The sequence below is a fragment of the Varroa destructor genome, unplaced genomic scaffold, assembly GCF_002443255.2.
Source record: "Varroa destructor unplaced genomic scaffold, Vdes_3.0 BEIS01000002.1, whole genome shotgun sequence".
Classification (NCBI taxonomy): domain Eukaryota; kingdom Metazoa; phylum Arthropoda; class Arachnida; order Mesostigmata; family Varroidae; genus Varroa; species Varroa destructor.
In genome coordinates, this window is record NW_019211455.1 from 38,833,277 (window position 1) to 38,859,234 (window position 25,958).

Consider the following 25,958-nt stretch of genomic DNA (forward strand, 5'->3'; position numbering starts at 1 on the left):
CAATTTTGCGCATATTGCTAAAAGGCATAATCGCACGCAGTTTTGAACAAAGGCGACAGACAGCTTTTTGCGGTATTATCATAATATGTACAAGTACGTATGTTTACCTTTATGCGCAGTCCTCGACCTGAGCTCTACCGCGGAGGATGCTCATAGGGGGGCAAAAAGCCGAAACGCTGTGCGCCGGAAATTGCGAACAAACTTGTTCTTCGTTTGTTCCTGAAGTCCATGAAAGACGGTACTCGAAAGATTCTCGTTAAAGGTTTATTTCTGCCTGCGGCCTTTAGACCACTTTTTGGCCCCGACCAAATTTGATACAACGGACACTCTCCGAAAAGGTTTTTCGATGAATTGCTTCCTGAAATAGTGTAGCTCTATGTAACGCTCGAAAATCTGCTACTAGAGAAGGCGAGAAAAAGCCTTCAAATATCTTCTGGCCCCATCATCATCCGTTAGTACGTGGATGGATGCGGGACAAACGACACAGGTGGAACACAGTAAACAGCGGATAGGTCGAACTGTCGACAGTTAAAGCCGAATGTTATTATCATATAGGAACAGCGATGCTTGGCTAACATATTTTGGGGAAAATAATATGACTGTTAGAATCGTTTGCTGAAGGCAATAACATAACGCGCTACAATATATCAATAGGAGAAACACACAAAGTACCAAATTACAGTACCAATGAAAACTAGATTTGTCCCTGCTGGTTGCAATTATGCACAGCATTACTAGATTACTACTAGATAGTATAAAAAAAAAATCCTTTTTTAAGTAATGAACCACGAGCAAACATTTATTAACCATTTTCTCAAGCTAGTTAATTTGTTGCAGTTGGTCCGGTCAGCGTAGCTGTCCATAGCTGGATATCTGTTAAATAGCAAATACAATATTCTGTTTAGATGAAACGCGATATAGTGTAATGAAGTAGACCTACCCGTATTCAAGATGAGTGAAGTTGCGGAGCGTGAAAACGATATGTGCTGGGGGATTTCCCGTCAAGTATTCTACCGCGGATCCTATTTATCCAAGAGAAGTACCCACGTCCAGGCTATATCGGTGAACATCTGCGTGTGTTATTATGGGCCTGCGTGGACTGATGCCAAACCAATTCAACGCGCGTCACTAGCAAATCAAAGAAACATTTACGCATCCAGCTGTTTTGATGTCCCGCTTCAGTCGCTAGTAGCCATATACGTATACAGAGTTGACCAGAACTAGATTACGTCGGACCGTTAAAATTTTTACATAAGCAAACACGTGATGAAATCTCTGTTATGGCTTAGGTCGTCAACTTGTCATAAATTTCGTGACATCTTCTATTAAGTAAGGATTGTACAATGGAACTGTAATCAATAAAAGCGAATAGCAGTCAATAGTACGGAGAAACATTAGATCAAAAAGAATGTTAGCAGCTTCTCTAATAAGTAGCTCATCAATTAGTTTTGTAGTTACAATTACCTATTATCATAACGATAGGCCAATATAAAAAGGCAAAATAACCCATTTTTTAATATCTCTTATTATTTCATTTATCTTATTTTGCCACATCACGCAGTAATGTGTCAGTAAATCGAATCGCAGTGGCAATGGGGTTTCTCCTAACAAACGTATTCGTCACTGCTTTGTCCTGGTCACAATTGTGTGGTGCCACCTCGATCGCTACGAAAGGTCTAAATAAGGCGATAAATAAGATCTGTCGACTTTTACTACATTACATATGGGAAGCTCCATGTTGGGTGTATAGGGCATATGGTTTCAAGAAAACGCCATTTTCTTGAAACGTTTCAAAAAATCGATTTCCGCTCCGCATTAACGCTACCCTTAAGGAGAAGAAGATACATTTGTACGTCAGAGAAAATGAATCTGATACAAAAACCACACATTTACAACACGCGAATCAAATTTGCAAATTTTCGTAACCTTATTATTGGACAATGGAACTTGTAACTTGTTCGATTGTTGGAAATATTTCGAAAATACGATTGTTCGCGGGCGTTCGTTCGTTCTCCGCTCGTACGGTTCTTGTTGCTTCAGCCGTACCAATAATCAATATAGCCCAAAAATCATATGCCGATTTGTGCACAAACGCACTCAACTGGATACTCTGTTTTACGATGTATCTAGAGAATTCTGTATGAAGCTAAACACAATAAAAAGGCACACTACGCTTCAAATGTGGGTTTATTTGTATGTAATCTCTATGGAGAGTTTTTTTCGGAATCAATACCAATACGTATTCTAACGTAGGTTTCGGGTAGTAGGGTCTCTCGTTTGATAAGAAGTGTATAACTTACATATTGTTGTATACATCCGATAGCTACAACGACATTGGGGGTAACTATAGAGTTTTCTATAATAATGAAATGATTTAAATTGAACCTGATTCTATTGGGACAAACAATGACTAGAATGACCAGCTTAATTCTTTCTCGAGCAGCAGCCAAGTGGATGAATGTGAGTGCGGAAATACTATCAGATAAAGTTTGGGTCGGTGGCTAAATAATACAGGTTTTACTTTTTCAAAAAAGAAAGATTTGTCGGCTTTCCCAAATCATTATTACTACATCTCTAGTTGTCACAGGTGTTTCTGTTGGGTTCTCTGACCTTCTGTTTCTATATGCCTTACATGGGCCTAATATATCTGCACGTAACGTTTACGTATGTAACGTATGGATCCAGTCGAGTGACACTCGTGGTTAACGCTGCATTTGTAAGCTCCGTGGCTCGACGTAAGTATCATTCAAGCTATTAATTTGTCCGCAAAGGCCCATGAGGTGATTTTGATCTGTACAACCGTTTTAGTGAATCAATATTACGAGAAACTGACCTGACAGAATGCTATTCCCAGTCGATGTTCTAGAAAGCAAGGAAATTATTTGGTGATTTGGTACCGTTCAGCCATCACCTACCGGCGCCTGATGCTGCACATGCTTCGGTGGGGGTTTCATTCATTATACGCATTTAAAAAAATCACGAAATATATCTGAAATTTTCAGCAAAGCAAATGTGCCATTGGTCTGGGCGCACAAGCCGTCTACAAACTACAGATCCCATTTAAAGAACTCTTCTATCTTTTCAAATAGATAGTTCTTTGCTGTTGGGAGCAATATGTCGCACTCAACAAAGGTCCGGCAAGATCAGCGGGTCTTGGTGGAGGGACGATTGTCCTGCGTGCCTGCGTGCCTGTCTTTCTCTATTGTCCTACGCGCCACTTGACCAAAGCATCGTTCGCTAGATTAAAAATCGTGTGCCTGCACGGCAAAAATGCTAACGCTGCTACCTGATGGACTTTCTTCCGGGTGTCTTAGATCTAGCAGACCGGCATTTTAGAGCCTGTTGACTGGCGACATCACGTAAGCTAGGTATACGATCTAGACGTCTCCTCTGATTTGTTCTGCCGGCATAAGAAAACTGTAACATCTCGCCACCTGTGACCCGTTGTCAACACTCTCGTTTTCTACTTTATCTTTTCAGTATTCAAGAAGCACCCGAGCAAAAAATTAGAGAGGTTGTTGTGCATGTATGTGTTAGAGAAGATAAAAGCGGCATAGCACTTCTCAAATGATGATGGCATCGCGAAGAAGTGCTTTTCTTTAACAGCAATGAAGTGTCTGCAGTATTTGCCTGACCAGTCAAGGAGGTCAACACTAAATATACTGCTAAGTAGCATCTTAACATGATGCCGAAGGAAAATAGTAACATTACTCACATGTGTTACTTCGATGACATAGTTGGCTTGAAGAGTAAGCCATTCGCTAGCATTGTTCTGCAGCATATCTTCTTTACATATTTTTCCCTTCCAATCTATTCTAGCCTCCGAAAAAAATAATCTTTTGCGTGCTCGGGTTATGATTCTATGTCGTAAGCTGATTGCAACATCATGTCAAGGTGGGGTAAGTGGACACGACATGGCTTTGAGGTCGTTGTTGAGGAATTTCTTCACGAGTCTTCAGCAAAAGTGACGATGTCGTTTCTCATAATTACTATTCGTGAATTGACTGTGTGCTTAGTAAACGTGTTTCATGATCACCGTTGTATAGCAAACGAAATGACCGCTCCATATCTTTGCTAGGGAAGGGCTGTGTCCTTTGAGATTGCTTACAGTGACAGCTGGTGATGCTAATACAACCATACGTATAGTATTACTCAGGCGCCTGCAGCGGAAGCAAAAGTGAACCGGGCAAAGTAAGCTCGGCCGTTCGGTCGTTTAAGAACCTCTCCAATATGTTGGCATTGCTCACCAACATGCACATCAACATGAAAGGTAATGCGTAAATGAAACGCCACCTGGCTGCAGGTTATTATGCATAGATAAGAATTTTAATATATCTCTTACTCTAACATGACAATCCCTAATTTCATACTTCTCCGACGTATTTCGTAAAGCATTAAATTATTAAGAAGTCAGGTGAACGCCTGGCTACCTTTAGTCTCTACGAAGACCTTTGCAGATCTACCTACTCATGAGCTCGGTTGTACCTAGTAGGCTCTAATCCTATTAAAAAGAAATTATCCAATGTACAGCTAATTGTATGCAACTGAAATAGTGGTGTGGTAATTTGTATATATATGTATAGCTTACCTGCAACTCAAGTACCCTCTATAGATTCTTGTGGTAACAATGTGATCTATCCATTCAGTACATGCCAATAGGGAAACTATCCGTTGCGCCATCAGTGACGCATTGAACTATTATACATATATACTCCGGTATACTTTACTCGGCGCACCATTTACGTGCAATGTTTACACATGCTATTCGTATGTCTCGATCTTCTGTTGGATGTATGTGCCATATCAGTATGTCTATAAATCTACCTGTATGTCTCGGTGTGCGATACGTCTATATCTTGGGTAAACATTCGAGAACGGACGTTGACCTTTGGGCAATCGTCTACTTGTGGCTAAGGTGGACGGACAAGGTGCCGTGCCAAGTTCCACCCTCCTCTCGCTTTCTCACCTTTCTCTCCCCCTGCCTCGCTCTCTCTTTTTGGTAAGCATACAGAACTTCGAGACGGACAGCGCCAGTTTTCTGTTACCCGTGGGTTTTAGCAATCGACAAGCAAACGGCAGGAATCAATAGTAGGACGCTGCGTTCGAAGTAGGCTGTCGATGCAAGCGAGTTGGATCCACAGTAGCTGTAGGTGTAATTTCGGTTGCAATTGTCACTGCCGTTCTAACCGCCAGCAGCGTCGCCACTGCCATGAATCCGCCAAGCCCTTCATACAAATTCATCAAGCTGATAATTAACAGGACTATGAAAAGGATACTACTAGACAAGACGGCGCAAAGAAAGCTCTGTCTTGACGAATTAAATTGCTTTTTTATTCCTGCCGTCAGGGAAGAACGAAAAGCCTTCGAGTTGTCCTTCACGTGCATCTGTGGTTGATGGAGAAGCCTTGCTAGGGCTGATTAATATCCATACTCTATTTGTACTATGTTTTTTTTTTATATTGGATGCAGCTGTACATACGAAATGAGAAATACACTGTTAACTTTATTACAAATGCCGTTGCCGACGAAAACGACGATGAGTCGTCACATAAATAGAAGAATCTATAAACCCTCAATACCATGAGATTACATGGATCTCTCGTCAACTTGATTAGTAAACATTAACTGCAAATGTGTATGAAAGCTGAACTGTATCTCGCAATTTGAATCGCCTTTGTTTTTTCGAACGTTGTCACATGATATTGTATCCTACTGATGTATAATATTAGGTCCATACCAAACGCATAGATTACGTTGACTGTGAACAATATGCCCCTTTACGACGATAATGACGCCAATACGATTCGAATCTATTTCGAAAATATAATCAGTCTTATCTTCGAAAGTATGAGGGATGCCTTGTTCTCTCTAGTCAGAAACGAATGTCAACGCAGCTAATTTAGGCAATACAGATGTACAATAAATGGCTAGAGCGTGCATCTCGCTGGCCCCTTGCGAGTGTGCAAGGGGCAACGATGATTTCCGCCCATGCCAGTGTTATCCGTAATCGTCGTTCTCATCACTTCAGCGGACCGGAACTGCGAGAGTAGGGGGGAACCACAACCACTTCGCGCTGCCGCCGTCTGTAATTATGATTACTATTATGAACGACGAAGTAATTTGCAGTTTTGTATTGAAGAGTAGCTCAGTCCGTAGAAGATATTTAGTCATGCTAAGTGTTAGAACTAGGGTACTTTTATATGTATCGTTTCTCGTAACCCCGCCCTGTCCAGCGTTTGGGCGTGAAAATTGGCTAAGTGGAAGGCTCATTACCGCAACTAACTATCGCTCCTGTATTGTTTGACTTGTACGGCATGACATTGCATTAGAAGCCGATATGGAAACTGTCTAGGAACTGCTCTATCTAGCTTGTCTAATGTCTCAAGTGGGTTGCTCAACGATATAAGACAACAAATAGATAACCGGCATACCGAAGGTCCATACATTCAGATGAATAGATCCACTCTTCGATCTTCATCAAGTTCTCATCGCAGATCGAGAGTTCTGCTTGTACGGTAGACATGACTTAATGCTACTTCAAAGTTCGAAGTCTTGTTCGTTGCATTTAGATGTCGAAAAATAATACACGGAAGAAGGCGAAGCAGAAGCAGCTTAAACGTATTTTAAAGCAGACGATCTCGATACAAGTTGGTTTAAAAATGACCGCCAAAGCTCAACGTCAACATTTGCCTCATCCCAATGCATACGCAGAATGTATTGCATCATGTGTTTACACTCCCAGACATGCCCAGCTGAAGAAAGATCGACGATTATGCAAAGTAGCCAGAGCAGGTGATGCATGCGAATATAATGGGCAGATGTTTGAGATTTATTTATAAAGTGACCTGTTATAAATTCTAATGCGATGCAGCATAATATCGAAATTGTGAACAAAAATTTCGAAGCACAATCATAATAATAATAATATCGTTAGACAGATGCTATATCTATCTAGTTTGAATACTAGGGAATACTAATTTGAGTAATGACTCTTGAAAAATGTGTGTTTTTTTTTCCCTGACTCAATCGAGTCAGGGAAAAAAACACACATTTTCTCTATATACGCTCTCTTTCTATATATACGTATGCATATATCTGTAGTGTATACATACGGCAGGATCATCGGCTGGTAGGTTCCCGCTTTCGAGTCACTTCTGTAGGTGACTTGCTTTACATTTGGCTGACCTCTATGTCTCATATAGTTACGCTGAGCACGAGTCACGTTCGCAGCAGTTCGTTACTGCCCAATTTTACTAACCAATTTGATGCCTGCGTAATCGCTCCAAGTCAAGGTTTGATAAAAATAAGTCAATACTAATCATCGTTATGTTTATTGGTGCTCTAAATCAGACCTTTAAAAATAACGATGATCCTTCTTGTGGGTATTCGGATTACATATATATATATATGTACATAGGGGTGTCTCAAACAAATGTGTACACCTTTTATAAGATTGTAATTTTCTTTGTTAACTTTTTTTTAACTTGTTTCTTTTAAAATGTTAGTGTAACTAAGAAAATGTATCTCGGTAACTAAAGCTAGGTCACTTTGGAAAAAAGGATGGATCTGAACTTTCAAAAAATAACACTTCAAAGCTTCACTGAAACATTCCAAAACAATCAAGCTGTGAGCAACGAACATATCCAGTGCATTTTTAAACGTCGCTAACAGAAAAGTTACATTTCAACAACAGTACATGCTATCAACGAAAATAATCCAGACCGAAAAAATAAAAACAATTTTAAGAATAGCACTTGGAAAAACGCGTACAGACGACTCCAGGAGGATTGGATTGAAGCGATGAAGTTTCTTTGAAATTAAATGGCACAAGTAAGCATTATAATTGTACATTCAGTGCATCTGATACAGTGCTACTATATAAACCCGTAGTGCAAGGCGGCATTTCAAATAAAGGGTTAACTGTAGTGTTCTCTTTTGACACAGTACGAAGACTAGTGTTAACTACCTAAATTTACTGCAGAAATTTGCTCTACTACGAATTTGAAAGGGTGGCGAATTTTATTTCCGCCAGAACGGAACATCTGTACACCATCATCGTGCTGTAAGAGCATATCTTGGCAAGAATTTTATGAACAGATAGGCTAAATAACAAAGTCCTAATACCCTGCCGTACTTTTGCTCGTCTATGCCAGAAAAGCTACGGTATTGGAAGATTTAAAAGTCGTACACAACATCAAACTAAATCTGTTTTGAAATTGGTCAATTGACAGTCTACAGTTGGATGATAATAACAATATCTGTAGTACAAGGGAAAGTTACGCATGTTTTTATGTTTACGAATGAATTAAATTGTACGATTACGTTATGTTACCAAAATCAGGTCGTCGTTTTGTTGGAGACGCACATTATTTTAGTTAGAAGAAAAGTTCACTTGGCCCCAATATCACTGAGGATTACCAATAAGGAAGTTCCAAGTTATCTACAATAGCATCGTGGCTGTAATACATCGTACGGTCATAGGGTGGGCAAGCATCATGCTGATGAGCAGCGGCGCTGGAGACTGAATGAAGCTATAAGATCAAGTCCGTCTTTGCCAGACATACGGTCCCGATGAAATCCTTGGTACTGCCTTATTCAAGCAATAGAAACAGGCAAAAGCAGTCAGATCGATCAAACAAGCTACTTTCTAGCAACAACCGACCTTTGCTTATTGCTAGAAGTTGCCGTGGATGAGAGATTGTGTCCTTTTCAGCTCTCTACTTTTTTAGGACCAGCTCGCGCTCTGTTGAGTTTAGTTCACTCATGATGGTCCTCTTACTGAGCATATGGCTTACGGACAACGCCCTCGTCCTTCTTAGGTCGACCGAAGCGGCCAAGGACTAGGTAGATACCGATTTCGATAACAAACCATTTATCGTAAATGCGTGAAATGGATCAGATATGCACTTGATGTACACGCTTGCAACGACCAACATGTCCCGAAAGGTCGATTGACAGTTGCTTCGAGTACCAGAAATCCCTAGAACAATCCTCTGTTACCATAATCACAAAAACTACAGGAAGGGTAATTTACTATTTGATTTGAACTGAAAAACCTTAAATCCAAAATACTTTACTTCAATATTGATTCATTTGGCTAGTTACGTCTAACAACACCGTAAGCCTTGGATACCGTCCATATCGGCTAATAACGGTTATGGACTAAATACCAGGTGAACACAACAGACTAAGGAGAAATTTGCTGCATTTGATATTTCACAAGTTACAGGTAAAATATAAGTACCTGAAGAAACTTACTACCTGTAAAATTTTGCTAAAAAAAGACTGCTTAAACAAGGATAACATTCGTTTGTGCTCTGAGCTAAAACAAGCAATCTTTAACCCGCCGGATAAGAATTTTACGGTGTCTTCATTTAATTTTATGAAAATGTTTGGTTTTCAATTTTGCATTTAGTTTGTTGGATAACTAATCTGCTATCCTATCCAGTTCTAATCGGGCAGTGAAAATATTCTCATATCTACAAAGTTGAAAATTCTAGTAACATGGAAAATTTTTAAATAAAATGTCTACAGTCCACATTGAATATTTAAGCTATAGCTTAATTGCCTATTGTATCAAGTGAAGTGCCGTAAATTCAGGCTCTAATGCACTCGATAGATCAATATTTTGCTTACCGGGGAATAATTTCTTCAACGCTGGATCAATGCTGTACATTGGGTTACGTTGCTTTCATATTTGCGGACTGACTCTTTTACCAGGAAAACGATATATATATATATATATATGTATGTATGTAAGGCTGAATAATCAGCAAAAATTATTGAGATTACTAGCTGAAAAGTGTATTGAGTAACGGTTCAGAATGGCTGTGTACAAAAAAAATTCAAGGGTCTTGTTTTTAAGAGTTTTCCACGTCTTGATCCTAACCATAAGGATGATTTAGTGCAAGAAGAAATAATCTGTGAACTTAGCAGTTTCGTTCGGAGACTGAGCTGTAGTGCCATAAACTATGATGGGATCTTCCGTTCCGCCGAAGGAAGTTATATATGTGACAGCTGAAATTTACTATCGGCCGCCGAAAGGCTTATATAACGCATACTCATAATGAAGCGGCTTTTAACCTTTCTCGGGATTATTCAGCCGCTTGGATCTTGTTTTTCGCGCAAATGACTCCAAAATATTGTTACTACGCTAGCACAGTCGAGCACGTCGTACCGAGGTAGATTTTCAGGTTCAAGTTTTTCGGAGCTGACAATCCGACATCGTCGAGTGGTGACAGCGATAGTTCAGAGGAAGCACTTGTTTCGGAAACCGACGGTCGTCTAAGCGAAGATGTGATTTGTGTCTCCTTTACACAGGTGGAGCATCGGTATAGACAAGCCAACTATCTGTTTTCGCAATTTTGTCGAAGGACTTAAAGGAAGCAGGCGATGATGAACCCCTTCGCTTTTATTGAATTGCTAGGCTCCGCCTTTAACTGAATATTTGCCTTATTCATACGCGATTCTCTTTCAAACGATGTCCTACTTGAGCTACTTCTGCAATTCTTCTTAGTGAACGGAAACAGTTTCATTAGCAGGAAAAAATATATAGATGCCAACTATTTTGCTGGCTATAGGAAAATGTGCTTCTGTTGGACGTTCATGGAACACATCAATTTGTGACAGCCAAGATGTCAACAGAACCACGCGTTTAGTCAGGGAACACTTTATATTTTTTATAATATTTCGACGTTTTTCACATAGATTAGTGTATCTATCTTTTATTTCAGGTTCTATGGAGATGTTATTAAATTAGTTCTTACAGTTCCAGCAGTAATCAACGATTCACCAAACGCCAGTCATACTGTTCCTAGTTATTATTATGTATTTATCATAAAATCAGCTTAAAAAGCTACTACTACGTTTGACAATTCTAAAAAATATGTGTAAATTTTATCATTTCAGACAAAGTTTCTCACAAATAGCCCTTTAATTTTCGTTTGCATGGATTCGTACATACTTATTGAATTTAGATTTGCAAAAATAACGATTTGCTATAGAAATTTGTCTAAAAAATCCAACGCGGTACCAGCCATCGGTAATTCCTTCTTTTAAGACCGCTGAGAACTGATAAGTAATGAACTAGTATATAGTGCTGGGCTACCTGCATAGACATAATCTAAATGATTATTGTCAACTCTAGAGTTTCTACGAAATTTTATTATTCGGTATTATTTAGTATAGACAAGCTAAACTAATATAAGCCTAGACATGTATTAGTACCATATGCATAATACTCAGTGTCAGGTTCGCGAGATCACTGTAGAAGGTTGCGACGACATTTTCAAGAGTAAAGTTCGTTTTAAATTTCTAGGTAAAAGTAATATTAGTCCTGGGCTGAGTTTTATTATCTAAACTTCAATGAGCAGGAATGTCCTGTTCAAGAAAGTCGCTGTGTAAAAATAATAAGTGGGTACAATATCACCTTTCGTTTTATAAGAGCCCAGAAGCTAAATTTACTTTCTTCATGTTACAGCAGCGAAACTTTTAATTTTTTGATAAAATACCGAGTAGCAAATATGTCCGATCAAATCATCCATATGTTTCGGAAGGTCTGGGAGGTTTAGTCACTTTTTCGGAACAATAATATCAGCTAACGGCGCAAAAATGTTCTTTCCTCTACGGTGAAGCCCACGCTTTTTTATCGTGTCCCATTCGTCATTTTGTTGTCTGCGAAGTTAAGGAAAAGGCGGTCAGTCCTGTAATAGCCGTCTTGGATAAAACGGTGTCGATAAAAAATTGCCCAAACGGAGTCTCCGAACACAGATAATTCTTCAATAAGCCCTCCTTGAGATAGTATAATAAAAGCAAGCTGCTGGATAGACGTTATGATTGTATGCGTGTAGTTCGCCAGACAGTATTCCTCCGTGTGACGCTTAGGTAAAAAAAAATATCGTATCCGAATTTTTCCGACCCCGAAAGAGAGCACAGTTAAAATTATTTGTAGCCGGGACCTTTTTTTCGCGGAATTTCTCGGTTTCGGAGGGAACGTTATTACATTTAATCCAATGGGCTGCAGCTCATCTCGCCCTAATGCAACAGTGCTCACGATATAAATCTCGGGTACTGTCTAGTCTGTGAATTCTGCAGATACGAGTACTTCCATTGATAGACAAGCAAAGCTTACACTTTGGTCGGTAGCAATATTTAGCGACCTGGCCCGTAAGCGGTCTAAGAACAGTCAGACAGAAGACTGCTACAGTCTTCAAGAAAGCAGATCCTGACATTGTATGGTAGTGATACAACGCTAATGGAACTCTCTTGCACTCGCATGAAATTAACACGGAAGCAGATACGATATGAAAATCAGTTCCTTGGAAAGATCGCGGCCACAGCGATAAGACCCTTCCTTCGAAGCTATAGCTTCGCGTTGTCATCGATCACATTTTGTCATAAACAGTGATGACGTACTCGTCATCGCCGTTACTATAGATGTGACTGCGCTTTTTTTTTGTTTTTTTTATTTAGTCACCTTTTTTATGACCTACGTTCCAAGAGTTCGGCAGACGTTCCGGCCATGGTCACCAGTTCGATAGGGAGTACCAAACAATACATCTTTTGCATCAAGTTGTGGTTAACTGCTACAGATAGTTATTCTCTATAAGTTACGCATAAACAATGAATAGTCGAGTGAAAAGTAGGCAAATTAGTAAATATCTCCAGCAACACGTTTGATTAATTGTTTATCTCGCCTTTAATGAATAGTTTTTTTCTCTGGTCTAAAGAAGTTCTCTAGTCTGGTGTAAAGAAGACTTTTTCGTGAAAACAAATTTCACATAATGTTAAATCAAGATTCCGTATAATACTTACCTATTATCGTTACATATTGTCGAAATGCGGAGTAGGAAAAGCGGCACAGAGTAACGCTGATAGGCACCAGAAGCTTCGGCTCGCACGAACTTAATATTTAGAGTGACAACACGTTTTCCTAAACAAGAAAAGCTTGACTTTTTCATGTTTGTGCAAGCATAAACATGTGCATCATTAAAAACGTTATATAACTTGAAGTAAACGGGGACTAACTAATTGATTTCAACAGACACCAAACCTTACAGTCAATTTATGGTTTACCTGCAACCTTTGAAACCACGTGTATTGTATTGAACTCAACCCACGGATATGACAAATAAGAACTATCACATTTGGTCTGATGCATTTGCAAAAAGAGTTAGCCTTCTTTCAGTAGAATAACGCCGAAAGTGGTAGAACGTCTCGACCTTCTCCCGGGAAACGTTATTCTGTATAGTTTCATCAAAACGGCAATAATGTTATCAACTTAACAAAAAAGGATTAAAATAAATTCAATGCCATTGATATCCATCATCTAGATTGTTTCTCCGATCCATAATCAACATGCACTTCATGACAGTTACAAGTAAGTAGATGTATAAAATTACGTTTTGCAGGCACTGTAAGTTTAGTCTGGACAGGAAGCCAATAAAGTGGCCAAACTGAAAAAATCATAAGCGAGAGCAACTTATCGTGTCCTGAGACTAGCTAAGATATTCGACGCTATGGGAAGATGGATTTCGTTATTCCACCTTTTACCGTATGCGATAGTGCCAATAATGTAGTTTACAATAGTAGTCCTGTAACAGAATGATTTCTGACACTTTTGAATCTTTCATAGCACGTATAAGGAAGGATGACCTTTCGACGAGAGGCTTTTTTTTTCTTCTTTTCATACGTTGCTGAAGACCCACGACAACTTTGCCGCACAATAAATTAGCGAGAATAAGAACGGGATTGCTCGCTTTATCATGATGTGCTACGCTCCGTAGGACAGGAATTAGAATTGAGCCGCAAGAACTTTAGCTCAAAACAACGCAACTTGGAAAGCAGGAAATAACTTGAACACAGTTTACTGTAACGGGCCACTAAGTCGACGAACAGACACGAAACGTACGCTTCTGCAGACTAAGGCGTGTATAGACGCATAGCACGCAGTGAACCGTGCTTTGTCTTACCCTGTTTTGAAGCAACGAAACTATGCATGAAACAGGGACTAATTATTTCTTGAAAAAAAAAAAGAACATTTCCAAATCTATCGACTTTAGCGTTTTTTTAGCTCTCTAATAGCGAAATTATTACTGCCATGTATAAATCAGCAGAACAGAGAAACCTGGAGCAGCAGTACGAGATTGCAAGTAAAGAAATCATTAAATTAAGTATAGACAAAAGCGATTTGACCCACGGCAATCTTAATATATTCCTGAGATACCTTTTGCCCGACGTAGAAAAGCTCCTATCATTGTACACATATAAGCTAAGGTAGAACCATTGCGCATATTTTTTTACCGCCACTGATACCGTTGCGGCTTTGCAGCTGCTGCGATTCCTAGCAGTACTCGAGCTACCTCTCTGGGTAGTTACCCTTTATAGATAATATACATTTTACTATCGATGGCCTCATGATTATAACAGGTAATAAAGTAGGTTTATATCCTGGGGACTGCAAGCTTTCGGAAAAATGATGTAACACAAGTAAGCTAGAGATGCTATATATAGGTGTGTCTAGTTTCCGATAGCTTTAATTGCTCGCATATTTATTAGCGTTATTATAGCTATGCTTCCTTTTAGTATGTGTTTGTCATTAGCACGAATGATTGAAAGCTTTATTTTGTATCATGCAGTACGACTGGCGGAACGAGTTATATCTGCGCCTCCCAAACGAAAAATCGTACAACGTATGTTTAAGTCTTCCCCGCTGATATTATTTTGAGTGTAATTGGCTGTTTCGCGGCTAAAGACGTCGGCCTTCTCTCCCTGTATATCGAATTTGAGCCACAAAGTATTACTACAAGAGTCATCCATGAAAGGGCCCGAGCTTCTGAAGACAGCATGGCTATATTGTATGGCATCAGCCTCGATGTGAAGCAATATATGCCGTGTAACTGTCCGTTGGTTGTAGGCCTACTGCATCAGTGAGATATAAACCCGCGACGATTATGTTCTTTATGGAAAGAAAAGACGTGCCAGGCGGGTTATTTGCCAACGGTACGACCGGTGTTCTGTTGTTCGGGTTACATCTGTTGCCAATACCATGCAAGTGTTGTTTAATGTGTGAGGGTCGGTACTTGTGGTACACAGTTATAATCGTTGCCATGACTGTACAAAGTAAGGTATTACACGGAAACTCTTTTCGCTGCCTAGCACGCATTGAACTCACGTTAAGGATCACGCCAACGCAGTGCACAGGACACAGTTCTTCTTGACGTTGATTTCCTGATCAAGAATGCGAAAACTGCTCAGAATAGAGCCCCGTTACCACTAACAACAGCACAACATATGTGGGCTTATCAAACAAGACTTGTATCACGGTCTAATTATTGCAGATATATATACACGAGGCCTCGCCAATTGGCCTGCTTGCGTTGGACGGTGGATTGTTGGTGGGGTCTTTTGGATTTTATTTTTGGTTGGAAATTTATGGATTCCTTTATGTACACCTATAGGACATGTTCGAGTCGAGATAGTTCGTGGAAATACGCTCCAGTGCATCTTGGTAGAGCAGATAGCAGCAAAAAAAGGCTACGCAGAGAGTCCGAAAAGAAGCCTAATATTACGTACGGTGCGTCTAAATTTTATGGGACAATGCGATTCGTATAAGTATGAAGATCACAAATCTTGGATAAACATCTAACCTATGTTCATTTCGATCGTATAGATACGAACACTATTATGCGAAGAATGGAACATTTCTACTATATTTTATATTCACAAGATGAAATTATAATAAAAAATGGGGTCCTTTTTTTTTTTGTCGATTCTGCATAAAGCCAGAAGGTGCAAACCATCTAAAACGTTTTATTGAAGGCTATGCAAAGTGACTACGATGATACTATCGGGAAGTTTAGGATATAAAAACATTGGCCGTTTACCCATATAGCCTGCAGTGAAACAAGCAAACGGGGCGCGGTTGAGCCTCGATCTGATCAGTGCAGCGCACGCAGCTGTTCATACGGATAGTAATGCTTTCTGTGATTGCTCGATTATTATCCAGCTTGCTCGGGACCGAAATATTACAAAGTCCACCCCTAAAATTTGTAGAACCTGTAAAAACTAGAAAGGGGGCACAATCGTTTCGACTTCTTTGTAAGGATGCTAGCTAACTACGGCATGTCAAAGAGAGTCTGGTTTAGCCAATCGGACTTAGGATTTTCGTGAAACGGAAATGAACATCGACATTGAAGACGATTTGGCTAACTTACTAAACGCAGTATGACCTCTAAAGATCATATCAGACAAGTCACGTTCTGTTTCTGACAAGGAGACACCTTCACCACTAGTGAAATAACAGGAAATCCTTTTATCCTAACACTAATGTTGAAGTAGCAATAGGCTCGACACGTGCTTTAGCTTAAACGTTGGTGAATCGTATTACGTACGCCTGATATGGACGTGTGGTCAAAAATAGTTAAAGGTAACATTTGAGAGAAGAAATCGCACAGCTCCTAGAAGTCTTCTATCGTCCCATGTTAGGTACATATTTACTATACTTCATGCAAAGTATGCTGGCACTTATTGGGCCTGTCGACTCAAAATGATAGCTAACGTAGTAGTCCCCTTACAGGACGTATAGTTATTGCCCTTCGCCTGCTTTTAAATTGACAGTGTTTTTCCCATAGTGCTATTTCATATATTTACTTTTTATTTACGCAGCATACTTACGACGAACAGCTATTTATAATGCTTCGAAAAATTACGTTTACAGTAGCTGACATAATCATATTCAGCGGCGTGTGAAAAAATTTTATAGGACTTCATAAAAACTACGAGATATTTAAGTATACATAAATCATCGTTATAGGTTGGGAAAGTGGAAATCCTTTTTAAGTCGAGATATTGAGATGTACGGACCATACAGACCTGTAATGTTTAAGCATTTGATGTCATGAATAGGTACATTGCGTGCAGTTCTCTATGGATGCATGCTAATTGCCCAGTTATAAAGTTTTGTAGAGTTCCACTTGATTCCATAGACTCCTCGTCGACTTCGCGATATGCCTTATACCTTTGATACTGGATGAATTGGCATTTTTCTTGGCTATAAACATTGACTATAGACCTATAGTTTACGTTGCAAAGACCACCGACTACAAGGTCATAGGTTAGGTAGTTGGAGAAACCCTCTGAAAGCCTGAACCACTGTATAGTTTCTATTCAATTTGCAACGGTAGTGGTATGTCAGTGATAACGATGGTCGTTTTTAATTATTTTCTTTCGTCATGGTCTACAACTACTGTGGATACAACTGGCTATAACCTCAGTTTAAGACACTCGGCTGATATATTCCCCAGCCTTCTTCTGTCCGCAAGGATTATCGAAATGGAACCAGAGTAGTATAGGAAGTGGCGCCATGCTTTATTGATAGGTGCTTACCAATCATGGACAAATATGTACTACATATACTAAAGTCTTAGAACTTTGAAGATGTTTTTTCATCGGTCCTATGTATGGCCACACTTTATATTTGATAATTTTAATATACCACTCACTAAAGGGTAGATGGCCGTTTATATAATACAAACATAAAACGGCGTTATTCAGAGATAGATGAAATCTATCTGCAGCCTGGGTTTTTATGACCGCTACCTATAGTTGCTATTACAGTGGGCATGGGCGAAGTTATAAATATTAGACAGTTTGTAGGACATAAACAAACTCGCTTAATTAATGGTGAAAAAAAGACTAAGCGCACGTTAAAGTTGGCATATTCGGTTATTTATTGCTATCGACACTATTTTTGGAATATTTCACAGAGCGACACACATTCAGAATAACATCAATTCCTAAACTATTTATAAACGATTTTTGTGCAGGCAATTGCACTTCATCCTACCAAACGCAAAAGTTGAGTAAGATTATAAATGACCTAAATCAAATTTCCTGTTTTGGCCTATTTTTGCTAACAGCCTATCCATCGCAGGAGCGGCGTCCTTCTAGAGGAACAACGAAGTCTCACAATCACAGCAACTCATCTCATGCAGGTATCCCTTTTTTGTTTTGCTTTTATCAGGATATGTGTGTGTGTGTGTGTCTGTGTGTGTTTCCCTATGTTTTATGCGTGTCAGGGCGCACCGACTATATGAAGTCGTCACTCTTGTGAGGCACATGCCCCCAGATTGTGTACAAGAATCTTGTACAGCGCGGTTTCTTCTAATACAACCTTCAAGAGGTCCGGTAAAGAACTGACCGGTACTCTTTTACGACTTGTCAACACCGTAAAAACCGGGACGAAACTCCATCCAAACAAAACTAGTATTGTAAATCTTGTTCGAACGGAACGCATCAGTTCTTTTTTCTCGATATTTTTGCAGCCTCAACAGTACGCAAGAAATTACACGCATGACGTATTGCATACGCTCATATAAATGGCGTATATATGGAGTTAAATAGACAAAGTAGAGGATATTAAAATTGAGGATCCTAGTTTACATTAACAGATACATTTGCTTATGGCATGTGTCTTTTGTCGCTGTCCTCCTCGTTGCTATCAACGACTTTTCTTAGGTATTGCTATACAAGGAGACATCAAGCTTGTATCTGGAGTCTGACAAAAAGGTTTCAAGGAACATGATTCGTGAACCCGTACTTGACTCTTCTCCATCCGGCCAACGATTTTGTAAATTACAATTTATTAGTTTACGTTTCGCCAGCACCAACCTACTAGACCCACCTACGTATCCCTGAGCGGCTGTCAAGGGCCTAAACAAACCTATGTGCCGTCCACCATCTATTTAACGAAAAACCATTCACAGACCTTTTTTGTACTATTCTCGCATCAGTCGTCATAGTAGTAGCATTTAACTCTTTGCCCCATGAGCTCTGCTAGGTAAATCCGTTTGTTTTCAGATTCGACCTTTCTGTTTAGCATTTTTCCAAAGTGGGCTGTTGGCGTACATATCGTGTTGTTCACGAAGACGCAAACAACTGCCAGCTGACTTGTAGATAGGATCCAATGTTCTGCCCAGAGCCTGTAGAATGTAATGACGTCCGAGTGCTTCGTCGACGCGAAACAACGGCTTTTCGTAGGATTGCCTATAGTTATGTAATAAAATAGATTCGTGGCATTGATCCTGTAACAGCAGAATGTACTGCACTAAAAGAGTGCATGGGAAATGTGACTGACTGATCTACTCTAGCAGAAGGTCTGGCGTTAACGATAAAGTGCTCATACCGGAAGAATAGATTTTGGCATTAATATTCAGTATAACCTTTCACTTTGTTGTTGTGTTTTTTAATAAACACTGCACGCTGTATCACTCGCTCGTTTACGATGGCTGTTGTGCCCATTACTTGTTATTTTTTTAATACAAACACAAGGAAAACAGACTATAGCATGAGGAAACACCCGTTTAAAACCCTAAGCCGACCTAAACGCTGTTCTGTTGACATCACAATCCGACACACGTTTAAGGTCCTGTCAAGTTGGTGCTAGAACTCATACAATAGAGGCGGGCTAGAATGAATTAGACGCGAAGTGAAGCATATCCACGCCTTCATCCAAAATACAAATCGTTCCGTAAATGGTGTATAATAAGTGTTATTATTGTCATTTATTTTATGATGAGACTGGTTCCATGCGGCCACGGTAAGTGAAAAGCACGGTTGTTCCTCTTCACCGTATGATAAGCTCTCTCAGATAGAGAGAAAGGTCGGAATTATATTTTTGGCCAATTTTTTATTTTTTTTTGGACTCCGTTATATCTACGTATCATTTGACACTCTAACGCTATACGTTATCGAATTTCGTCGAGCTACCGATTCATTATTAGTCTATGTACGTACAAAGAAGCAGACATAGTTTGAACTAGGCGGTTCGGCCTAGTTAGAACAGTAAAGCAATAGAACGCATACAAAATCAAAAATGTTATACAGATATTTAATATTTCAATGTGATGTCTCCTCATCAAAACCGATACCGATATAATACCTATTTGCTGATTGAATTTTGTCGGCCAATGTTCTTCCTAAGATATTCAATAGTTGCCGCGGATAAATGTTCTTCTAATTTTTATGTGCTAATTTTTGTAAAAATGTCTTTTCATTTTACTTTGCCGTAAACCCTCGTTGATTGAAAATTCTCAGTAAACTGAAATTGATTCGGTACTATATTTATATCTCCGGTCATGAACTCGATTTGTTGCTACCCGAAGATGAAGCGTCTCAAGGATTAAGCGAGGAAAAACTAGCTATATGGTGAATCTTAGACCATCGAGAATTAGAAAGCGTCTTAATCAGTATTTAGGCATTGACCGAAATCCAATTGAACGGAGGGTTATGCAAAAATCTTTGGATGACAGCTTTGCTGTTCGCACAACTTCTAGTTTTTTTTTTATTTTTTTTTATTTAATAATAATAATAATAATAAATTTCTTATTTTTTTAAAAAGTGTATTCTGTTATATTTGCATCATAGTTCTGCTACGTGTGTTTGATATCATTTAATAGCTAATGTGCACCGAATCCACTCTAGAGAACTACATTATCTATGAATGTACAGCTAGGTCAATGTAGTACTTGAAACACCTTTTTTATGTTGTAGGGAAGGTTTTCTTAAAGAAATCTCTTTATAGTCCGAACTCTTCCATGTCCTTAAAATAGTGCCGTTTACCAACAGATCCGCCTTAGTATTTTCCAGTTAAGCCACTATCAGTAGCCTCTAAAAGTCGACACTAGCTAGGTTTTTCTTTTTTTTTTTTTAACTATTTCTCAACGAATCCCTGTTTCCGCATGAGAAAGCAGTTAAATCATTTAGAAAGCATCTTGAGCACCCGAACCCAGTAATGCTAGCCGACGATTAACGTAGCAGATTGCTTCTATTCAAATACAAAAAACAAATTGCACACCAACTTGTTTTGACATGTACACCTCAAACAAGGGACAACTGGCTTTAGTAGCATTTGTTGTTTTTCGAAGATAAAAATGGTATATTAGAGAGCGTGCGTTGTGTGCAAGAACTAGAAAAAAATTAGGTGTCCTCATTAGTGCCTTAAAAGGCTTTCATGAGATTAGGCTCTCAATTATTATTGAGTGCACAAATGGAGAGCGTTTTAGAGGCCACTGTGATTCTCGGCGATCCGTCACAGACAGTATGGACGAACCATTTCGGATTGTCGAATGATTCTCAGGGAGATCGTAGAGGCATTCGACGTCTCACACAAATCATGTCCGATCATTTTTAAAGACTATATGGAGGTAAGGGGGCACACATTAAGGATTGTCAAATAAAAAAAAGGACAGCCTTTTCAGCAACTGCGTCAGGATAACAATTACAGGGAAACTGAGTTTGCAGTTGAGCCAACACGTCATCGCAAATGGCAAGGCGTTGGCATAGGTGCGATGTGTGAGATAAAAGCACAGTGGGCTAAGTACAAATCAAACGCTTTCTTGCCGTTGTCTTCGACGAACAGAGAACTGTGTTTTATGAATTGGTGTTTGGTAGCTCTACAGCTCTTAAAAATAATGTCAAGGAATTGTTATTAGAAGAGTATTGCATAACGAGGTCATCCAAAACAGGTCTAGGCTCTAGGAAAAAAGGCGCGGGTCCTCGATCACCATAGCGGCCCAGTCTGAACGTTTCTACCTAAGCCTAGCTTTTTTTGTAATGAAACACGATGCCAATATAACCTCAACCCCTGTATTTACCAGGGAAAAAAAGACTTACGAACAGCAAAGGCTTCGATACAATCGAGAAAGTTAGATATAACTTTCTCTGTTGAAGCCCATTACTATGACATAGTTGTTCACACAACTACAAAAAATGTTGTCATATGTTCCTTAAATCCAACGAAGATTATGTAGCGGACAACTTAGATTTGAACGAGTATCAGATTTCTGTGTGATTTAGACAATTTCTCTATACGTTTTAACCCAGCAATGTTATTGGTCACTATAGAGATTCCTGTCCAATTGCGAACTGGGAAAGTAAACTTCTATAGTAGAACATAGCAAGTTGGCTTGGCCATAACTTACTATATATATATATATACACTTAATAACGAAAGTTATTTGCCCATCAGTTTAGTCATCGGGAACTATAACGGTAGGTATACTACCATTAGATTACGGTAGATATACTACCATTTAAATTTTAACGGTTACATATGTAACCCTGATGATTGCATGTTAAAATAGAGTTGCTATTTTAGGTAGAATATTTTATAACGAGTTGTGCGTGACCTCGTGATATGCGATCACGAGTAATCCTTCTAGCTGCACCATCTCCATGCGTTGAAGAGCGAAGATTTTTAGCGACGCGATTCCAGTGTTTTAGCCAATGTTCCGTGGGCGACCAGGGGGAGTTCAAATGCCGGACGACAATGCTAGTTCTTTCGTAAGTTAAAGGTTGCGAATCTACGAATTGAATTTAAGTAGAACGGAACTTACTTGCTTTAATCCGAGACAAAAATTTACCTTGAATGAATCGTACTTTAGAATCTCTTAGTAGTAGAAGAACTTATATGAAATCCGAAAAGTGGCACGAATAAATACAAACAAACGCTGTTGAGCACACCGCTGTTTTCGTTCAGCTCTGTTTAGCTATCTTTCTAATGGATATTACGATCCCTAGTTAGACACATACATTTCGTCCATAGTTTCAACATATCGATTAAACACTTTGCCTAATTAAATGATCACTATCAGAAATTCAAATAATAAAAAATCGTCTTCCTTAGCGTCAGAGCAAATCCGGCGAGACTCATCGGTTAGTTATCAAGACGGCAATCCTAAACATCTATTAAGCTTTAGAATAATTATCACGAGCGAAACTGTACCCTGTATGAGAGCGCGACACGTTCTAATGAAGGCTGGAATTGGAGTACTTCATTTCATAGTTAATATGGAGAACATATATGACGCGGATTCTCTGATTAAAATGACCGCGTTGAGCGTTCTCGCGTCTTCAACATTCGAATAGTTCTCTTGCGTATCAAGCACGCTGTAGCAAATAAAAGATGCTATAGCTTCCGACAGTTCCGGATCGTTGCGTATAGGGCTCGAGATCAGTCTGTTTCGAGGCTTCAATCGACGGTGTCTGCTATTACGATCATTTTTATAAGTTTTAACATAGTAGAAACTTTGCTGAACACAGTTCTAACTCGAATCGAAATCAGTCAGCTGTTATTCAATTGTAAAGTAAGGGACAACTTGATAATACACTATACCTAGTAGTCTTAATAAACCGGAGTTCACTAGTTGCAAAAATTATTGCACGAGAAACTGCGAAATTAAGAATAGCTCTCAAACAGACGTTCGCTATGCAAAGTTTATGACTGAACTAGTATTGACTGTGTTCTGCTTCAGACGTAATAGAGTGGCCATGCTTGCATAGTAATAAGTTTGAAACGAAGTGTCGATAACGTCAACATAAAGTGAGAATGTATACCAGAGGTGATTCCACCACAAGGTATTTTCGACATCTGGCGTCGGTGGCTTTTTTTGTGAGATTAAGAAAGCTACCGAAACAATAGGAGTTATTCCTGCCGCGTTCAGCGGCCACTCTTCGGCTGAGAAAATTGAAGCAAGTCTAGGAATCCTGAACCTAGAGGACGCATTCTAGTCTACTTGATAATCCCATAAGAATGTAAGATGGCGCGCTGACTGACTGAGGGCCCTTGGTGTAAACGCTTGACTTTGGTCATAAGTCTTGAATTTATGGAGTTCTATCAAATATCAGAAGCACTGCTATTTCATGAAAGGATGAACTATTCAACTACTCATTATTACTCACAAGATTGCCCGGCAATGGCAAAACAATTCGCTGCCACGATGACAGGCGTTATACGCGACGAGAGGTCGATAACAGGATCAACAAGCAGCACTTCACAGACGACGCGTCAGATTCTACAGAGCTTGTATTGGATCTCGTAGTTTAACTTATGTTAGAAGTACGCTAAGCGATTAATTTTCAATAAACAACTTACAATTCGAGGCAGCGTTGCTAAGGCACCAAGACGGTCTTTTGGAAGCAGATATAGCTACGACATACTAGCAGTTCATTTGGTTTGTTGATTTCACTTGGAGGGTACGTATATTAGACATACATTGTCAACTTTTTAACAAGCTTACCCCACCTTGATACCTCCCCAGATTATAACATCATCTAGCAAATAATGGATGGGCTCATTCTGCAGCGATTGATTTATACGCAAGTAATTACGGGCGTGTATGTGTGTGCACCTGTTGATTTTTGTACAGCATCGATCTTTTTTTTTTACAACAGTTGCGGATCTTGAATAAAGCGATTGTCTTGAGGAGGAAAGCGGAGTTCGAGTTGAATTGATAATAACGGCCTGTCGTTGTTTAATCTACACAGTCTTCTTATAATGTTTTTGCGATTATCCCAGCCGAGGAAATTAGGTAGCGACAGTTACATGCGAAATAGACCGTATAAGACGAGCTCTGACTGGAATCCTATACTATCTGTAGCTTGGCTTACCGAAATAATCCCGCCAATGCCAATATTCGAATCGCATTAGTTTCTCATAGATAAAATAGTACGTGGTAGGACACTGTAGAAATAAATTATGTGAGCGGATTCAGACGATCCTGATGAGAAACAGGTTTGATGTTCGACTTCAACGCTAGCTTCGATCCCTGTGTTACCTAGTTTTTCTTCTACAACCGAACTGAATTTTTCGTTTTAGCGCAGACCTTCTAATAAAAGCTTTCGTCTATCAAGCTTCCCTTGACAAACGGCGGTGGGTGATGGCTGCTGTTGATTTTTTCTCGATTCGACCGGTTCCAACGTATGACATAGACGCTGCGCGCATTGCTACACACAATCGTATTGCCCCTATACAAGGCTAGCACACTGACACTATGGGAAAATATGTATGCCTCTATACCTCTGAAAAGACATGTATATATATTTTTTTCTTTTTTCTCGGCATATTGAGATTATATGACAATCCGGTATCACTAAAGGAAATGACCTCCGATTTTTTGCAATAGCTCACCCGCGCCCCCATCTGCGCTTCCTTTCTCAGACTCCCTTTTTAGAAGAAAATACTATAGCACTGTATTCTTCCGTTCATTTCAGCCTTTACCTATCGTACAGATCCGCATAAATCTGTGCGTACATCTATATGTACATATGTATTCCTATTGTCATCGGTCGCTGTCGTAACCGCCAACGGCATGTCGTAGTAATGATACATTGGCACGATACGTATTTTTTCGTTTTATTAGTGCCGTTACCCAGAACGCGGATCACAGCTAAGAGAGAAATCTTTTTACACACTTTATCCTTTTACGGTTTGTGGCTACGAGCGCACTTTACTGACGATGTAGTCGTGCTTTATGTTCGTTATTGTACAGCTTTGTGCGACGACTGCATAGAAAGCCTAGGGCCGCTGTACCCGATTCAGCATTATTTTAAGCCGAGGAAAACAACGGACGAATACGAATTTGAATGATTTAGTTAAACTAATGGTGTTGCAACGAGTAAAATAAACGTGTCGACACATCATCAAAGCAGATCGGATCGGATTGACTTTTTTAGGCGCTCTCTCGTCTTTGAAAGAACGCCCAAGGGAGCTCTAAGTTGTTTCAACTTTTATTGTCGCACACGTGCTCTAGCCGTAGTTAAATAGTATGCGTCAAGTGGGTATTAGCAAAAAAATCAAGCGCTCAAACCGTCTCCGTAATATTTCCGTAATCTTCTAGCTTCAAAATGTAAGAACGTTCGTTTTCTCCATAGCTACGATCGTCTCTATCTGTAGCGCAGTTCTGTTGTTGTCGAAGATCCTTGTAACATTCATTAGGTAGCGTAGCGTGGCGTGGCGTAGCTATAACGCAAGTATAAGCTGCGGTTAGAATTAGAGATTAGTTACTATCTGCAGTTTTTTTCCTCCTGCTCGGGCCGTTTGAAAGGTCGTTACTAGGCGCTACGAGTATCTAAACGATTAAAGAACGCGTTAGACTGTAATCTGCGCGCATCGCGAAAGC

General features: G+C 39.6%; 1 protein-coding gene across 1 annotated transcript in view; it reads left to right on the top strand.

Moving 5' to 3' along the window:
• Nucleotides 1–25,958, top strand: part of LOC111245672 (histamine H1 receptor-like) — a 156,417-nt gene that overhangs the window by 105,614 nt on the left and 24,845 nt on the right. The window contains exon 3 of the mRNA XM_022794322.2: nucleotides 17,919–17,993. Within this exon, the coding sequence (XP_022650057.2) occupies nucleotides 17,919–17,993 (75 nt within the window). The remainder of the gene's footprint in view (nucleotides 1–17,918; nucleotides 17,994–25,958) is intronic.